Source organism: Pleurodeles waltl, chromosome 6 (genome assembly GCF_031143425.1).
Source record: "Pleurodeles waltl isolate 20211129_DDA chromosome 6, aPleWal1.hap1.20221129, whole genome shotgun sequence".
Lineage (NCBI taxonomy): Eukaryota > Metazoa > Chordata > Amphibia > Caudata > Salamandridae > Pleurodeles > Pleurodeles waltl.
Window position 1 is genome coordinate 1,187,161,540 of NC_090445.1, and position 19,105 is coordinate 1,187,180,644.

The 19,105-nt window shown below is 48.3% G+C and overlaps 1 protein-coding gene across 1 annotated transcript in view; it reads left to right on the forward strand.

Annotated features, from left to right (window-relative positions):
• LOC138300730 (uncharacterized) overlaps positions 1–19,105 on the forward strand; it is a 1,597,374-nt gene that overhangs the window by 1,063,765 nt on the left and 514,504 nt on the right. The window contains exon 13 of the mRNA XM_069240438.1: positions 8,382–8,400. Coding sequence (XP_069096539.1) covers positions 8,382–8,400 — 19 coding nt within the window. The remainder of the gene's footprint in view (positions 1–8,381; positions 8,401–19,105) is intronic.

Genomic DNA, 19,105 nt, shown 5'->3' on the forward strand with positions numbered 1-19,105 from the left:
TTATTTTCAAATATATGGATGCGGGCTAATTTCTACTCCTGTGTGTAGAAAAAACATGATGCCCAGACTGTATGCGCCAACATTTTTTGACGCATAATGATAAAAACGGCCGCCATTTTAGGCAGGAAGTGATGTAATAGGATATCCTGTTTACAGATTATGTACGGTGGGTTGACTTTCACTTTCACTTTGCAGCCTATGATACTTCCTGCCTGTGTGGCTGTGTTGAGAGTTTTGTCTGGTTAAATTGTGCTTTTGTCTCCTGTGTGGTCCATTTCTTGTCATTTTGTAAAAAAAATATTGTTGTTGTATCCTGTCTGAGTGTTTTTTGTGTACAGTTGTGTTGTATAGTATTGTCTTTGTTGTTTTTGGGAGTCTGTTGTGGGTAGTGTTAGTTTGGGTGTAGTTGGGCTGTTTTAGTTGTTTAGTTTAAGTTTTTCATATTCTACTTTCCCCCTATTCTCTTTTGTTCCCCTTTATCCCCTATTTATCGTTTGCTGCTAAGATGTTCGGTAGGCCTCGTCTTGGCAAGATAGGTGAGGAGGAGCTTGGTGGTTTCATACAGCTGGTGTGCCATTTCCTCCCACTTATGATTGAGGCAGGTGGGCGGGTGATACAGGGGTATCACACTGAGGCACGGAGGCTCCAGTGGGCCAAGGTCTTGCATCACCTGCAACGCATTTATCGGACACCAAGGAATGACCACCAGCTGAAGCACCGCTGGGCTGACCTTATCTCCAGGGAGCAAGATCTGCTGGACCACCTGGGGATTGTGATTGGTGGCCCTGTTGGTGAGTACAAATCATGTAAATGTGCACAATTAAATACTCTTTAGTGATATCAGATGAGTTGTACAATATCTGCTGGCAATGTTGTTGTGTGTGTGGAATGCTTTGGAAACATACAGGGTTATTTATGTACTATGTTAAGGACCACAATTGCTAGCTGTAAGGAAGCAAGTGCTCTGCAAACTTACTGAATACTTTTGCTTAATGTAAGTTGGTGCCGCCTTTGTGTCAAACAGCAACACAAATCAGGAGCCAATTATGTATAGATATAGGTCACATTTGCCTGTGAGGTATAGAAGTTTCCAAATCATTACCTACATTTGTTGACGCAACAGCTAGATTGACTTTTGAAACACTACATGAGGCTGAAAATGAGTGCAGGCTTCACGTCAATTGATGATAGCAATGTGGCCCAAACATATGTCTCATGTGTGTCTGGTGAGTGTGTAAGGAAAGCGATCATGGAAATAAAAAAACGTAGGGATTATTGTGGCCCTTCGTCATTTTGGATACATGTCAGATCTGGATTTGGAGACATAGGGAAAAAGTTCAAACTGCCCTCAGCTAACATCTTAGACTGGTATTTGGTGTTTATTGTTCCACCTTTCGTTTAGGGATGGCTGGCCAAAGGTATGCACATGGGTTCATATCTCTTTGGTTGGTGCAACTCATCATCGCTGGGCCACATCAAATGAAGAAATTGTAACAACATGAGGGCTTACAACTGTCCCTGCCCTTCTGTACATTGTACCTATGTGTGTCATAAATATGTCATGGGCAAAATGGCTGGTAATGCACTCCTCAAGGAAAGTGGCTTTGGATGTCTCTCTTGGATACACATGATGATACGAATACACTCATTATTATGTCTGCTCACTAATGAAGGAGCATGTTTGCCACCACATGATAGTTAGGGCCACTGCATGTGTGCACATATGTGTGTAAAACACAGAGGAGACCCATGGTATGTACGTTAGCCGTCCTATATCGGATGCAGTATCATCATGTCTGAGTGGCTTTACTTACTTATGTAATCTTACACATAGTATTTGTCTTTGGAATTGTTGGACAGTGCACAGAATTTGAGCACATTTCTCCCTTCCATGCCTTAGAGGTGGACCCGCACCCTACACTGTTGGCGAGGTTTCTACATTCGAGAACCCAAACAACTCCAGTAAGTGTTGATATGTCTGTTATGTGTTGTGTTTGCTGGTGATGTGTGATGGACTCCTGTGTGTTTAACACATAGCAAGGTGTGATGCGCTGGCCAATCATTTGTTTTGTTCCATCAGTGGGTTTTCATTTTATCACCATCTTTGAGTTGGCCAATCCTTATCCTATTGTCTTATTTAGGGATTCTAGGTCAGTCCTGTAGGCCCACAATGTGAATGGGGTTGAGTCATGTGGATAACCCTTGTATCAGCAAGAGTCGCACTTGACCTAATCTGTGATTTAGTCAGCCTGTCAGACCCACATTCTCCCAGAATGGGGCTGCTAAATGCTTACCCACAGACTTCTGCTTCCCAATTGACTAATGTACTTATTAAACTGTAGGTTGAACTTCCTAGCAGCATGGTGCTCCACATTTAGTGCTACGAGTATGTGGCACTTGAGTGCAATGGCCTAGGTGTGCATGCAACTCATGGCCAGGGGTGTTCTTGCATCTCTGTGTTTGTTGTAAGTCATGGCTTACTGGAAGTATATGATGTGGACAAAGGTCTGCATTTCCAGACATGTGTGTGCTGGGATTGGTCAAGGGTTTGCTGTCTCCTATTTGTAAATATACCTTACCTGTGGTGTGTGTGTAGAGCCAAACACATGTCCAGCTTTCCTAAGCTTCCTGGTTGTCCATGTTGTTTGCAATTGTTAGTTGTTAGTCCACCCCCCACCCTCAAATACAGGCATGGGTTTGTGAATAGTGTACCTAGGACTGATGATACAAGTTTGGTACACAGACATGAAAATCAGTGGATCTTTTGTCGGAACCTAGTATACACACCCATTTTTCCCACATGAGTACTATACTAGCAAGATTTCCATCCCGTACAATGACATTTGTAGCCCTGGCATTGGCGGAGGATGTGCTGCATGATTGTTAGCTGACAACTGGCAGAACTATGATGCCAAAACATGTCAGTTGTTACCCATCTTGTAGGGTTTGAATGTGCTATGTGTGATAGAACCTTTGTAGGCTGGCCTGCCATGTACTTCCTCAGGGACAATCAATGATCTGTATGATGATATGAGATGTTACAAGTACAGTAGATGTATTGTCTGATTTACTTCTTGTGCCATTTCACACAATGCAGTTCCTAATGTTAGTTTTTCGATTTGTCTTCACAGCTTCAAATATGACACCCATCCAGGTGCGGGAATTTCAAAGGTGGGCAATGAGGTATCAGCACATACTTCAGGTAGAGTCTGGGTACCGAAGAATGGCCTGCAGATACCGGCACGAACAGGGCCTCCGGAGCCTGGAGGGCATTCCCACAAGGCGGCCCTTCTTTGCTCACCACAGCCACCACAAGTGCCACCACCACTACCACCCAGGTGGCACCACCAACAGCTGGGACCATTGCAGCAACCACCTCAGCAAGTGCTCCAGGCCCTAGCACAGCACCACCTGCAGGGCAGCCCACAGCCATGGACCCTACAGGGCCCCACACTTCCTCAGCTGGCACCCAGACCACCCCAGCTGCAGCTATTGACCCTGCTGCTTTTGGACAGATGCAGCGTAAATTGGACCGTGTCCTGCGTAAAATGAGTCGACTGCGGCAGGAGGTGCGACATGTAAACCGGCGGGTGCGGTCAATCAAGCGGACCCTCCGGAGGGCCAACCTATAGACATGTTGACGGACATGATTCCCTCCCCTCCCTCCTCTTTCCTTATTCTTATACTTTGTGGGTTTAGGGGGCTTAGTGTTAGGTTAGTATAGGCTGTTAGTTTAGTTAGTGTTAGTGGGTTGGGGTCTTGATTATTTCTACTGTTTCCTTTTGAGTGTGTGGGTGTGTGTTTGGCAATGTTGGCGTTCTTGTGTGTTTAAAAAAACAAAAAACAAAACAAATATAAAAAATATAAAAATAAAAAATTACTAAAAAATATATATTTGTTTAGTATAGGATAGTATGTGTTTAGGTTAGTATCTGTTGTCCTCCATGTGTCCCGTCTCATAAGTGGGGTGGGGGGGTTGATGTTTAGAACATTTCGTTAAATGTGCTAAGTAAGTTTAGCTTAGGTTAGTTAGGGACTGTTGTGGGTAATGAGTATTTAGGGTAGATTAGGGTAGGTAAGGCTTTTCCCCGAGTTTTCACTTCTGTTTTTACAGTTGAATAAATATGTAGTAAACCCTTTACAGTATGTGTGACATGCTTGTAGATCAGGGCCTTGGCATGAGTGTACATGATTTCTTTTGTATTACAATTTGTGTCCTATGCTACAAACAAGTCCCAAATGAGCTGTAACATTGACAGCTACCCCAGAGCTACCTTGCAAAGATTAGACCATTCATTGCAACCACCAATCACAGTTACTATGGATCCCAACGTGTTTTTTTCAATAAGTATGTTTTCAATGTCACATACAGTGCTTCCAGATTTAGTACTGGGGACACTGTGTTTTGTCTGACTGCAGTCTGATGTCCAAGGAAACCCTTATAAGGTGAGTGCTAGTAAGCACTCTTGTAGTATAGTGTTCATGACTCACATAGATCATTTGTTACGCTGTTCAGCATGATTACTTATTTGGAGGTAAACTCAGGCACCTCCATTCATGCAGTTTGGTGACTGTTCACTTAGATATGTGGGCAATGTTATATGTGTTAGTTTTGCATGGAGGCAACATTTTGAAGGCACTATTTTATGGCTTAGATATCCCTTGAGGAAGCATTATTCTGTTGAACACAGCATTGTGGTGTATAGTTTCTCTATTCATCAGATATTACCCTCAGGAAGGGCTGAGTATGGTAGAATCCAGGCCACTGTGCATAGTTATCAGACTACATTATTTCAGGACAGTTGTATTGACAAGCTATGTAATTTGACAGGAGGCAAAATTCAGTGGTCTACTGCACGGTTGATGTGTCACATTACACAGAGACAAAGTGGTTGTGTGAGTGCTATTTATTGAAAAGTGCTGTAGTGCTATATGTACATCGTCCATGATTGTGAGTCCTTTATAGTGACATCTTCCATTGTGATCTTACACAAGTGCTAAAGGACAATTCATTGGACATGCTGGGGTGATGTGTCAGACAGTGCAGATGGACAGGATTTGCCAATGAGTTAGTGAGAGACAATCACAAGGCAGGCTGACAAGATATACAGCGGTTTGCAGAACAGTGCTTGAGTACAGTTGTTGCAAGACTGGCATGTTACGAAGCGCAGGACCTTGGTAATAGGTGGCCATGTGGCAGGGACTAGTGCTTCCGGGTACTTTTACGTGTGAAGGTGATCTGTTCCATGTCTTCATCTTCTGATGTGTGTGTTGCCTCCTCTGTCCTTGGTGGTGGTGGTTGTGAATGGGTAACACACACCTCAGTGTTTGAAGACATGGAGTCAGACATCGCGGTAGCTGCTACCTGTGGAGGTCTTAGGGGCAGTACTGCTGCAAGGAGGATCTGCTGGTTCTTAAGAATAGCAGCCACATCACGATGGTAGGCAGCCAGCTCGGCCCTGAGGGGGTCATGATTGCAATCGTGCATTCAGTGGAAGGTTTGGGGTGCGAGGTGTTGTGGCAACTCCCTTACTGCAGTGGTGAATTCCTTTAAAGTTTGTTGTAGTCCTTGCAGGATGGATGTTAGCGCTTGCATGGCTGCTGCCTAATCTGCAGATGACATCATGCACGAATGCATCCCCTCAAGGGTGGCTGCCAAATTTTGCATCCCCACCCGAACCTCCTTGGCCAGCTCCCGCTGTACTCCAACTACAGTTCTCTCAAAGTTGGTGCCTGTGTCGTCTGAGTCCTCAGCTGTATTAGAGCTGGCAGGTCTTACAATTGGGGTGGTGGGTGGGTCCTCTGTGATGGCTGCTTGTTCTGTGCTCCTCCTTGTGACTGAAGGTGGGGTCTGGAGGGTTCCAAGGACATCTTGGAGGGCCTGGTGGCTGATGTTTGTCAGCTCGTCATCCATGTCATCAGGGTAGTCCTGGACAGGCATATCCGCAGGGGATCCATCGTTCTTTGCAATGAAATAGGGTACAATTAGTGTGTCTGTGTTGTGGCATTAGTGACATGACATGCCTGCCTTGTGATGATTTCACATTGTGATCTTGGTTCCTGTTCATTGATCCAGTCTTTCAGATGGGCATTCTCCCAGGCCTATGCCCCACCTGCATGTCACATGTATTGTGGTAAGTTATTAGACTAGTCGGCATCATCTCCTCTAGGTGTTGGTTTTGGCCAAATAGTGATTTGCCACCTTCTTGTCCTACTCCACCCTCCGTCTACATCCATTCTCATGGTGAGACCTTTCACTGGCTGTGGGTGCTCTGATGGCACTAGCAGCACACTTGACAATCTGGACCTGCCCCAGTCTCTGATCTTTCACATCCACTTATATGTAGTTGAAATGTAGCGTATACTATGCATAGCATTGTTATGGCACGATATGGATGTCAGCATTAGTAATGTGTACAGCTGATGTAGGGGGATGTGTGGTACAATGGATTGCCCTGATAGTCGTAGCAGTGTACTATTTCCTCCTCTGACTGTGCAGGTGTATTTCAGTGACCAGTTACATGTGTCCTCCCCCTCAATGATGTTGTCTGAGCAGTATGACATTTGGGATGTTGCATTGTGACCCAGGCACAGGATGGACCCTGACATATGCAGCATGGGTGTGACCTTAGTGATGTGTAGCTCCTAATGTTGATGACATTGGCTGATGTTTGCGCCAACTATGGGCATTCACATTTGACAGGACTGGAACCTTTGTCTTGTTTCAGGGGATTGTTAACGTCATCCTAAACCCTTTAATTTAGGTGTGTATGATCCATGGGGAAATTACTGCCATTGGCTACTTGAGCTGCATACACAGCGGAGGTGGTAGTGGCAACTGTTGTCACTGTTACATTCCAGTTGTCGGTATGGCTAGAGGTTGTTAATTGGGCCCTAGTTAATGTAGGGGGTATAGTGGCTGACGTGTGACAGGATGTCAGTTTGACGTTCTGCTCTTCCCTCCTGGCGTGGCTTTACCTTTGCTACATCGTTGGCATGGCAGCATACCCCCATGGAACTGTTGTTGGTGTTGTGTTATGGTGTGCCCCAGCTTTTCTCTGTACCGGCCATGCCCCCGTGCCGTACCCCTTTATCCACGTATATGATGACATCTATGCATTTTGTAGTCGGTATTCCCCCCCCCACGGTTGTAGATGACAGTAGTGCATTTTATTTCCCCATGCGACTTACCCTGCATGTGCGTTGTCTCCTGGTAGTCTGCGCTGTCCTTGGATCCCTGTGACGATCTCCTCAGGGATGAAGGCTGCCACCATCTCCTCCATGTGGTCCAGGGCCTCCTGGTGTGCTGGACTCCCACCTCCAGTCTGCAGTGCTGCCTTCCTGTTCCTGGCCATTTTTCCTTGGTCCTGCGCTTGCAGTCATGCCAGCGTTTCTTGCACTCGATGACTGTTCTGCGTACTTCTGCCACACTGTTAATCTTGTCAACAATTTGTTGCCATATAGCCTCTCTCCTACTGATTGGCAACTTTGAGGTGACAAACAGTTGGTGCTGGTGTTCCGTCACCTCTTTAACCAGAATTTCCTGCTCCTCTGCACTGAAGCGACACTTTCTTTTCTTCTTCTCCCTGTCCTGGTTCTTGTGTGGGTCCTCCTGGCTGGTTCCTTGTCAGGTGTCATCTTCCTGGGGTCTGTACAGGTATCTGGAATCCATTTTGGCTCTCCTATGCTGAAATGGCTGTGTTTGCGGGGATTTTTGACGGTATTGCATCAAAAAACGCCGCATATCCGGTTTGCGGTGTCGTAAGTCGGCCCACAGTCATTTCCGCCACGTTAACGTAGTTTTCCTTTACGACGTGACGCTGCGGTGTGCGTAAAAAAAAATGACTTACACCTGTGGTTTGCGCCGCCGTGCGTCAAAGTATAAATTTGATGCCCGCACGGTGCACAGTAAGGGCGTTAGCCGGCGGTAATATTTTTGATGCAAAACTGCGTTGGCGCAGTTTTGCGTCAAAAAATATAAATATGGGCCCAAAAGTGTAATGTGGCATTAACATTTGTGGTTTTGTTGTTAAGGGAGGTTGCATTTCTATTCATAGCCACCAAATAACAGTTTTAATTTCTATAACCATAACTGTATTTTAACTGTTTGAGTGACTTTCTGAGATTTTTTTAAACATAAGCTAACCATAACTTAACCTTCTTCAGTGAACATATTGAATATACATTTAAAAGATGAACAGCAATTTTCAGTAAATGTGTGTCTTAAATTTACATGCAAACTCTGCACTTGATTTCAAAGTTATCTATTTTTAATTTGCGCAGTGAACGTTATGCAAAGTAATATTTATTTGAAAAGAATACATGTTCAGAGCACGACCAGCTTATGCACGTTATATCTTATTTTTATTTTTATTTTGCAGGGATATTTCGATGAAAAAGGTACGTACTGTGTAGTTCATTTAGTTCAATTGTCAGAATTATTTGAAAGACTATATCGTAATGATGGCCATTAGTAACTTAAATGACATGAAACACAATGCAGTCTAAAAAGGTTGTGAATTTCCACTCCTAAATAACTGCAAATTTAACGTCACTGAAGTTACCAACAAACCAATAGAGGTGTATGGGAGATAAATTAATGTATTTGTTATTACAATATGCGTTCCAAGGAGACAATACACGAACAATGATATCTGCTACGTTTTTGTTTTAGGCGTTATCATTACAAAATGTTTGACTTGTCAAAATATTGCTTCGTGCTGGTCCACATTTGGCATGAATTGGAGACCTCAATTATCTTGACAATTATAGCACAAACAGGCATTGCCAAAGTCAATAGATTTAACTTGTGCGAGATCTACTGGCTTTGTCAATTTATTTAGACATATTGCACAGAAGGGTCGGAGTCGTATCTGTGGCAAAGGCATGTAAGACATTTGGGCAATTGTATATGGAATCCATTGCTTTCATGGCCGTCACTTTGAACTTCTCCGGCTAAGTGTTCGTGGGACAACTTGTGTGCTTGTTTTTTAAATTACAAGGGGCTGCATATTTTTAAAGGTTCAATGGTATGTTTTGCATTCTTGTATGCTCCCCAGAGTTGTGCAGTTAAACGAAAAATAAACTTCCAAACTATTGCACAAGACATCCTGACCATATTTGTAATCAAGACTGAATTGTATATGTCTGGGTCCAAGCTGGAATAGCATCACAGGTAAATAATCAATGGATTTAGGCCCAGATCTATGACTGGGGGTGGATGTTTGACATTGTTCAGCATTCTATCAGACGTCTGTTCTTTTTCCATTTGGCGCCCTAAGTGGGAAGGGTATGCCCAGAGTGGATCCCATCCTTGATATGCCACTGGATGGAAGCTAGTCTGGCTGTTGAGGGGTAATACCCCGAAACCAGTCCCAGGATGCTTGTTTCCAGTCCAGAGAGGACCTGGCCTGGCAGTTCGAGCTGGATAGTTCCCATGTGCAGTACAGTCAAGACTGATTTGCATATGGGTGGATCCAAACTGGAATGGCATGGGGAGCAAAAGAACTATGGATTTAGGCCGAAATCTGTGACTGGGGATGAATGTTTGATATTGTTTAGCTTTCTGTCCATCATCTGTTCTTTTTACATCTTTGTATTTTGGCAAAACTAGAAATTGATCGAAAATACAGAAAGTTGGAACCCACACAAAATGAATGTTCGAAAGCTGTAGATACTTAATGGAATCTAAGCAGGTGATCATTCTCTGTGAAATGCAAATCCAGGCATATAAACCCAAGATTTGGAAAAGAATTAAGTTTGAAATGTATCAAAAAGTGATCGGATAGAAATTGTCTTCAAGCCTGGTCTTGCTTGGAGATTACCTCTGGGTGCATTTTCAGCAGCAGTTCAGTTACTCGAGACGACCCATCGCTAGCCATGTCTCTGTTCTATCCTGGTTTTAGGGTGCACCACCTCACTAAATCAGTGCTGATTATACATTCAAAACGAGGGGCATATTTGTGAGAGGCTTGTGCCGCTGTAGTGACGCAACAGTGATGCAAAAATTTAAACCATATCTATACTGCCATGCAAAGCCACTTTGTTTGGGTTTGTAGGGCCTTATAGATATGAAGTAAGGCAAGGCAGCGCAAATCACTGTGTTGCCTTACTCTGCATTAGGGAGGCGTATCCATGGGCATTGCGGTGGGTGTTACCATGCACCACCCATGGAGTTTGATGCATCCCAGATTTCCAAGGCCATGTAAAACTGGGGATGTGTCAAAACCTTACGCCTTCCCATAGTTTTTCCTTTTTCCACAGAACGCAGCACACATAGAAAGAAAATGGCTCCCAGCATTTTATTTGTGCAGGAAGGTGTCCCTTCCTACACAAAAACAATCCTGCATGCAACGCAGATACCCTTGAACCCTGGTGCAAGGGTGCCTGTTTTGGCGCTAGGCAGCCAAAACGGCACCAGAGCAGTGGGAACGGACAGGAATGTTCTGTATTGCATAGATACAGCGCATTGCAGTCCTTTCCTTTTGACAAAGGGCAGTGCAGCAAAGTAACTTGCTGCACTGCCCTCAGTCAAAAACCCATAAATCTGGCCCTTACTGCTTACATCACCTCAGTGCTTAATTTGAGCTGGTGAGGGCCAATGGCACTTGTTTTTGGGGACTGCGGATTGCAAGAGAAGGGAGAAAACACACAGATCGGAAAGTCAGAGGAAGAGAAAGATGGAAAAACTGTGACAAAGGGAGAAAGCAGGAAGCTACAAGAACACGCATTTGCAATTCAATAGGTCTTGTATTTGCTTGAGTTAGACCTATTGGCACTGTAAATTTATAACTGGACTTTTCTTGCCACATAAATTGGGTAACCCTGCATCATAATTTGGTCTTTTCCTGCCACATAATTCTAGTGGCCCTGCATAAAACTAATGCACTTCCATTTAGCTTTTTCCTCTATCTGCAGCCAAAAATGAAAATGTTGCCATTTAGCATCCTAATTTAAACATAGTGCAAACAAAAAGGATTCTATCACTTTGAGACAGTTTGATTGATTTGTATATTTTGTACTGCCTGCATTAACCAACTGAGCTTTCCTACCAATACAAAGTATCCCCACAGATTAGTTTAGCTCCAATTTTCTTTTTCGTTTAAGGCGCTCACATTGTATTTTATACGTTTTCCCTGTAGGTGAAAGTCAAACAAAATAGTTACTGATTATTTGTTCTTTTTAGGTAAATGTCTGACTGTCCCCGGTGTACACAGAATCACAGTTACCTTTTATAGACTCCGACCATTGAGAGATAGACACTTCAGTGATCCTGAAGGCGGGCTTCCACTGAAACGCATATGAGGCTCAGCCACACCTTTGTGGATAGCCTCACTCAGGTGGAAAAAAATATAAATAGGTGTGTTAGCGCGTCAGACCTTAATAAGTAAACTTACAAGGGTACGCGAATAGGTCGATGAACCTTTTGACTTGTAATTAAGATGTTCCCACCATACCTCTAGTACATACAGATCAAAAATCAATAATCAATCAATAACATCAAATATTCAATGATAATCAATGATGTTAATAATCATTGCAGTCAGTAATTGTCACACACCATGACCTTTCAGTCATGAATAACCACACCTTTAGTAACAGTTAGAATATGTATTTCCCTATATTAACAATGCTAATGTCACTGTCAGTTGCTGCTGGGACCTTGGCACTGTCCCCTTTGGTTCTGGAAGAGGCCTTGCTGGGTGGTTGGTGTGGCTTTTCTCTTCGGCATGCTGGCCCCTTCTTTCCCTTGGCAAGTGGCGGAATAGGGTGGTCCTTGGCTTCACCAGGTGGGTCAGTGGCAGCCCTGATGGGTGTCCCCTTCGATGTTCCCGGACTTGCAGGGACCACACTGGACGAGAATTTGGTGGCTGAGATGCTGGTCATTGCTCAAGACAACCTGGGCCGAGGAGAAGGACGGGAGGGGGAGGTGTAGGGAAGAGGTCAATGCTAGCCAGGAAAAGTTTCTTAGACACACTGGGATGGGAAGATGGAGGGGGTTTGGGAGTGGAGTAAGAGGTAGTGGTTGTAGGAGATGTACGTCTGCTGAGTTTGGGTGAAGGTGCATAGGTTGGAGGCTGTTGTGAGGTGGATGGCTGTTGAGTGGGTGGGTGCCGGCGTTTGTGTTCTTTGGGAGGAGGGCTCACAGACACACTGGGAGAGGACACAGGGGACGTGTGCATGGTAGTGGGGGTGGGGATTGCATGTGAGCGGTGTGTGGTGATGGGCGTGCTGGGGATGAGGTAGTGGCTGAGGATGTAGTGCATGCAGGTGTGAGTGGAGACGAGACTGGGAGGGAGGTGGAGGACGTGGAGGAGGGGGACACAGTGGAGGCAGTGGATGTTGTTGTGTCTGCATGGGTATGGTGCTTGTGTGAGTGCCTGTGGGATGTGTGGTGCTTATGTTTGCCTGAGCCACTTTTGTGTGTTGATGTGTGTGCATGCTGGTCTGATGGTGTGCTTGGGATAGGCTGAGGTAGAGGGGATTAGGTCTGGGTAGTGGAGGTTGGTGGGGGGAGGCTGGAAACAGGGACAATGGCTGCCATCAGTGCTAAGGCCAGAGCCTGAAATGCTCCCTGTTGGGCCGCCACGCCAGAATAAATGCCCTCCAGGTATGCATTTGTTTGCTGCAAATGCCTCTCAACACCCTGGGTGGCATACAAAATGGTTGACTGCCCAACAGTGAGGGATCTCAGGAGGTCAAAAGCCTCCTCACTGAGGGCAGCAGGGCTGACTGGGGCAGGGCCTGAGGTGCCTGGGGCGAAGGAGATGCCCACTCTCCTGGGTGAGCGGGCACGGGAAACACGCTGAGGGGCTGCTGGGAGGGCTGTGCTGGTAAGGGGGGTGGCAGCTGTACCTGTTGTTGCGGGGGGCATAGATGTGACCGCCACCGCAAGGGAGCTCCCATCAGAGGAAGAGTCGCTGTTGCTGGTGTCCCCTCCTGTCCCCGTCATGGGGCTCCCCTTCGCCCTCCGTCCCACTGGTGCCTTCAGACTCTGTACATTCTCCCTCCTGGGCCATGTGGGTTGCAGCACTCTCCTGCTCCGGTGCCACTGCTCCTCTGCCAGATGATGCTAATGCACACAAGGACAGGGTGACAAAACAAAAAAGGGGGGAAGGACAGAGGACACACATGGTTAAAGCCAGCAACACCACTACCGTTGGTGGACACAACACACAGGTAGCAGCCCTATGCACTTGCCCATGCACTAACAGTTCTTAGGAAAATCACCTGCCCATGGAGGACTATGCCTAACCCCATTTGCTGCACACCTGGAACCCAAAGGAGCCTGACTAGTTGTAGATGGCCACTGCCACTATTGGGGTTGGAGTGCCACAGAGCCTGCCTAACAAGGGACCTATCCTAGCAAGTTCGCCCTGGCCTAGGGGAACCCACAGCCCACATCCCCCACCCAGACACCTCGTAAAGCGCGCAGATTCAGCTGAATGAGACTGTACTCACCGCCTTGTGGCTGCTGTGATGCCCTTCAGCGCCCATCCAAATCCAGATATGCCAACGCCAAGATCCGGAACATCAGGGGGGTCATGGTGCGACGGGCACCCCTTCCACGTTGGGAGGCCATCTCCAGCTGGGCCTCCGCCGTCTTCTTGCACCAGCGGCGCAGGTCCTCCCATCTCTTGTGGCAGTGGGTGCTCCATCTATGATAGACCCCAGGGTCCGCACTTCCTTGGCGATGGCATGGCAAATACCCTTCTTCTGGTGGGCGCTGACCTAGAGGAAAGGTAAAGTAAGAATGGAACTTACTCCCCCGTCCAGTTCTTCTTACTCATTAGCCACCACTTCCCACCCATGCCCTGAAACACATACACTGACCATCCTCACATGCAGGCCACAACGCCCCCCACCACATGTATCTTCCATCCAGACCACTCCATACATTCATGTCCCATCCATCGTGCTCACAGTGTACTCACCTGTTTGTCTGGAGGACCGTAGAGTTGCGTGTACTGGGGGAGGACCCCATCCACCAGTTTGTCCAACTCCTCCGCGGTGAAGGCAGGGGCCCTTTCCTCAGACACTCGAGCCATTGTTGCTTCCAGACTGAGGTCACAGCAGCACTTGCAGTGCACTTCCTCTCCCGTTGAAGGTCAGGAATCAAGTGAGTGAACAGATAGAAAATGGAGGTCACGTCCGCGGCGGTGCGTACCGTCATCACCGGCGTACATCGTCATTGGCTCCTGGAACCCATAGGGCCCAATGATAACCAATGGTGAATTGTGCAGCGGTCTTCGACCGCCTACCGCGATGCTGCACAACGCCAGTGCAGTTACCTCATTTCCCCTTGTCCCTACTTACAGGTCAGGCAGCCGCCATTTCAGGGGGGCACATAGCAGGGCACCTAACTGCGTCACAATACATTTGAGCAAGAATACGGACAGACAGCGCCACACACCGATTAAATCACATTAGTGCAAAACACCTGTGTGCAACCTATGTGGTATATGACCCTCTGCTCACCATTCTCCTCCATAGGGCACATCCACTGGGGCAGATGATGAGATGGCGTCATACTTCGGTGTACAGACCCCTGGTGGACCTGTCGACAATGGAAGGCAGACACATCATTATCACCTACAGACTTGATTGTGGCACAATCCAAGAACTGTGTGCCCAATTGGAGCCTGACCTGATGTCAGCTATCCGCCAGCCCACAGGTATTCCCCATCTAGTGCAGGTCCTGTCAGTGCTTCATTTCCTGGCCAGTGGTTCCTTTCAAACAACAGTGGCCATGGCATCAGGGATGTCACAGCCAATGTTCTCTAACATGTTGACCAGAGTGTTGTCTGCCCTGCTGAAACACATGCGGAGCTACATCGTTTTCCCCCAGGTGGAGGATTTGCCCACAGTGAAAGGTGACTTTTATGCCCTGGGACATATCCCCAACATCATTGGTGCCATTGATGGTACATATGAGGCATTTATCCCCCCCCGCAGGAATGAACAGGTGTACAGAAATCATAAAAGCTACCATTCAATGAATGTGCAGATGGTGCGTTTGGCAGACCAGTACATCTCGCATGTAAATGCCAAGTATCCTGGCTTGTTGCATGACGCTTACATTTTGAGGAATAGCAGCATCCCTTATGTGATGGGCCAACTCCAGAGGCACCGTGTGTGGCTAATAGGTGACCCCAAGGTCCCCACACAGTATGAATAGGTCTCTGGGTATGGGAGAGACCCTAAGGGTTGGTGTATGTCTAACAGATATCCCTGAATATTTTCAGGTGACTCTGGTTACCAGAACCTGTCATGGCTACTGACCCCAGTGAGGAATCCCAGGACAAGGGCAGAGGAATGCTACAATGAGGCACATGGGCGAACTAGTGGGATTATAGAGCACGCTTTCGGCCTCCTGAAGGCCAGATTCCGGTGCCTCCATCTAACAGGTGGCTCCCTATATTACTCACCGAAAAAGGTGTGCCAGATCATTGTGGCATGCTGAATGTTGCACAACCTGGCTTTGTGACGCCAGGTGCCTTTTCTGCAGGGGGATGGGCCTGATGTTGGTCTTGTGGCAGCTGTGGAGCCTGTGGACAGTGAAGAAGAGGTGGCAGAAGAAGAAAATATTGACAACCGAAACAACATCATCATGCAATACTTCCAGTGACACACAGGTAAGAGACTGGCACTGCTCCTCTCATATCAGACTACTGTAGGACATTGTATAAGTCTGCCTTTTTACCTCTGTGTATGGACCCTGACAGTTCACTTTGCCTTTACTTTTCACAGATATGGGTACCACATTCTGCCTTCTGCTATGTTCACTGCTGCCCAACAACTGTCATACTTTGGTATGTGCAAATGAAAAATCACATTGATATTTGTCAGAGAGGTTGTAATAACACATTTGTGAAAGTACAGACTGACTCCAGAGTGTTTTGTGATTCAAGGGTGTTTATTTCAGTGCTAATAATTGGAGGGGGATGTGCAATGGGCCGGGGTGATGGTGGAGGAATATCCATGGTAGTGTCCAGTCTCTTTGTATCACAGGTGCATTGTCCAAGGGGACATAGGAAGTGGAGCAATGGCAGTTCAAGGTGGTAAGGGTGACATAGTGGGACAGGAGAGTGACAATCAGGAGAGTCTTATTTCCTGGCGGGGGTCTTGCAATGTTCTCTGTCTTGTGCCTGGATCGCAGCGACCATTTGCGGGGTGGTTCTCCTTCTGCAGGGGGTGGGGTGCAGGTGGCCTGTTGGTCCTGTGGCAGGACCTCGTGTCCACTAGCACCGGCGGACGTGGAGGACTGTTCATCGTTCTGGCTAGTGTCAGGGGCCCGTTGGCGTGTCACTGTCTCCCTCATGGTGTTGGCCATGTATTCCAGCACCCCTGCTATGGGGACCAGGGTGGTGTCAATGGACTTCAAGTCCTCCCTGATCCCCAGGTACTGTTCCTCCTGCAGCCGCTGGGTCTCCTGAAACTTGGCCAGTACCGTGCCCATGGTCTCCTGGGAATGGTGGTATGCTCCCATGATGTTTGAAACTGCTTTGTGGAGAGTGGGTTCCCTGGGCCTGTCCTCCCCCTGTCGCACAGCAGTCCTCCCAGCTTCCCTGTTGTCCTGTGCCTCTGTCCCCTGAACCATGTGCCCACTGCCATTGACCGCAGGTCCCTGATCATCCTGTGTCTGTGGGGTTGCCTGGGGTCCCTGTAGTGGTGGACACACTGCTAATTGACTTGTCCTGGGGACAGTGGCATGGGCCCACTGGGTCGGTGCTGTGGTGGTGTTTCCTGAGGGGGGAGGTTCTGTGGTGGTTTGGGAGTGTGAGAGGGTAACTGACTTTCCTGAGATCCCCGATGGGCCAGGCTGGTCTTCTTGATCCAGGTGTGAAGAGCTGCTGTCATCACTGTGGGCCTCTTCTGTGGGAGGACTGGATGTTGGTGGCACCTCCTCCCCGGTGACGTTGAGTGGGGGTCCTGTGGGGATGTGAATGCAGTGTTATTGTATCTGCATGTGCCATCTTGTGCATGGGTGTGTTTCCCTGTATGGTTGTGATTGCCCTGTCAGCTTTGCCTTGTGTTGTTGGAAAATGGGTTATTGGTAAGGGCAGGTAGGTACCTACACTTAGCAATAGGCCACTTACCTCCACTAAGGTCCAGTTAGGTCTCAGTAAATTAACCCCAGCTCAACCCTTGGTAGCTTGGCAACGAGCGTCAAGGCTTAACTTAGGAGACAGAGTGTAAAGCATTCAAATATCACAAAACAGTAATTAAATAAAACACAGGAAACTGTTTAAAAATCCAGAATCAATTTATGAAAATGGATTATATTTTTATCTTTAAAATGACACCAAAACGAATAAAATCGGATAAGGGGAACCGGAGATATGAATTTTTAAAGATTTTTTTTTTTTTTAGCGCCTAGAAACAAAAAGCGCCAACCGGGTCATCTGGTTGCACCTCGACCGGGGCAAAGTCAAAGTTTAAGGCCGACCGCGATGGAGCCCTGCTCGCCTACAGGCCGCAGGAGGCCTCGGTTAAAAGTTTACCTTCACACTTAGGGGGTCATTCTGACCCCGGCCGGCGGCGGTAGCCGCCGGCCTGGCTGGGACCGCCAGAAGACCGTACCGCGGTCAAAAGACCGCGGCGGTCATTCTGGGTTTCCCACTGGGCTGGCGGGCGACTGCCAAAAGGCCGCCCGCCAGCCCAGTGGGAAACACCCTTCCACGATGAAGCCGGCTCCGAATGGAGCCGGCGGAGTGGAAGGTGTGCGACGGGTGCAGTAGCACCCGTCGCGAATTTCAGTGTCTGCTGAGCAGACACTGAAATTCAAAGTGGGGCCCTCTTACGGGGGCCCCACGACACCCCTCACCGCCATCCTGTTCCTGGCGGTCGAAACCGCCAGGGACAGGATGGCGGTGAGGGGGTCGGAATCCCCATGGCGGCGCAGCAAGCTGCGCCACCATGGAGGATTCCCATGGGCAGCGGAAAGTCGGCGGTACACCGCCGACTTTCCGTTTCTGGCCGCGGCTGTACCGCCGCTGTCAGAATGCCCTGCGGAGCACCGCCAGCCTGCTGGCGGTGCTCCCGCCGACCCCGGCCCCGGCGGTCCTTGACCGCCGGGGTCAGAATGACCCCCTTAGTCTTTTTTTCGAAGATTTTCTTCAGCGGGACGAACCTGCAGGTCCAATCCGACCTCCTGGAGCCCTTCTCCGGATACGCGATGCTGGAATCCTCAGTGGAGATTTTTACCTTCGGACTTAGTCGTTTTTTCGAGGTGAGAATCCTTCGACCAGAGTAAACCTGGATCTTGATCCGACGTCCCTGGAGCCCTCCTCGGATACGCTGGCTGGAAGGTCCCGGTCAACTTTTTACCTTCGGACTTAGGTCCGAGACCGCCAGGGTTGGGGACCGCGGGAGCACCGCCAACAGGCTGGCGGTGCTCCTATGGGCATTCTGACCGCGGCGGTACAGCCGCGGTCAGTGACGGAAAACCGGCGGTGTACCGCCGGTTTTCCGCTGCCCTGGGGAATCCTCCATGGCGGCGCAGCTTGCTGCGCCGCCATGGGGATTCCGACCCCCATACCGCCATCCTGTTCCTGGCGGTTTCGGCCGCCAGGAACAGGATGGCAGTATGGGGTGTAGTGGGGCCCCTGGGGGCCCCTGCAGTGCCCATGCCAATGGCATGGGCACTGCAGGGGCCCCCTAACAAGGCCCCACAAAGATTTTCAGTGTCTGCAGTGCAGACACTGAAAATCGCGACGGGTGCAACTGCACCCGTCGCACCCCTTCCACTCCGCCGGCTCCATTCGGAGCCGGCATCCTCGTGGAAGGGTGTTTCCCGCTGGGCTGGCGGGCGGTCTTCTGGCGGTCGCCCGCCAGCCCAGCTGGAAACCCAGAATAACCGCGGTGGTCTTCTGACCGCGCAGCTGTATTCTGGCGGCTCCCGCCGGCCCTGCGGTTACCGCGGCCGGCAGGAGTCAGAATTACCCCCTTAGTCTCTTTTTCTGAGATTTTCTTTACCGGGACGAACCAGCAAATCAGGCCGGGTCGCGGTTAAGGCAAGCCGGCAAGAGTTGCCGCGGCGGGTCGGTCCCTCTATGGAGCTTTTTCACAAAGGTTCTCCAAACTTCTCCAAACTTCTGGGGCT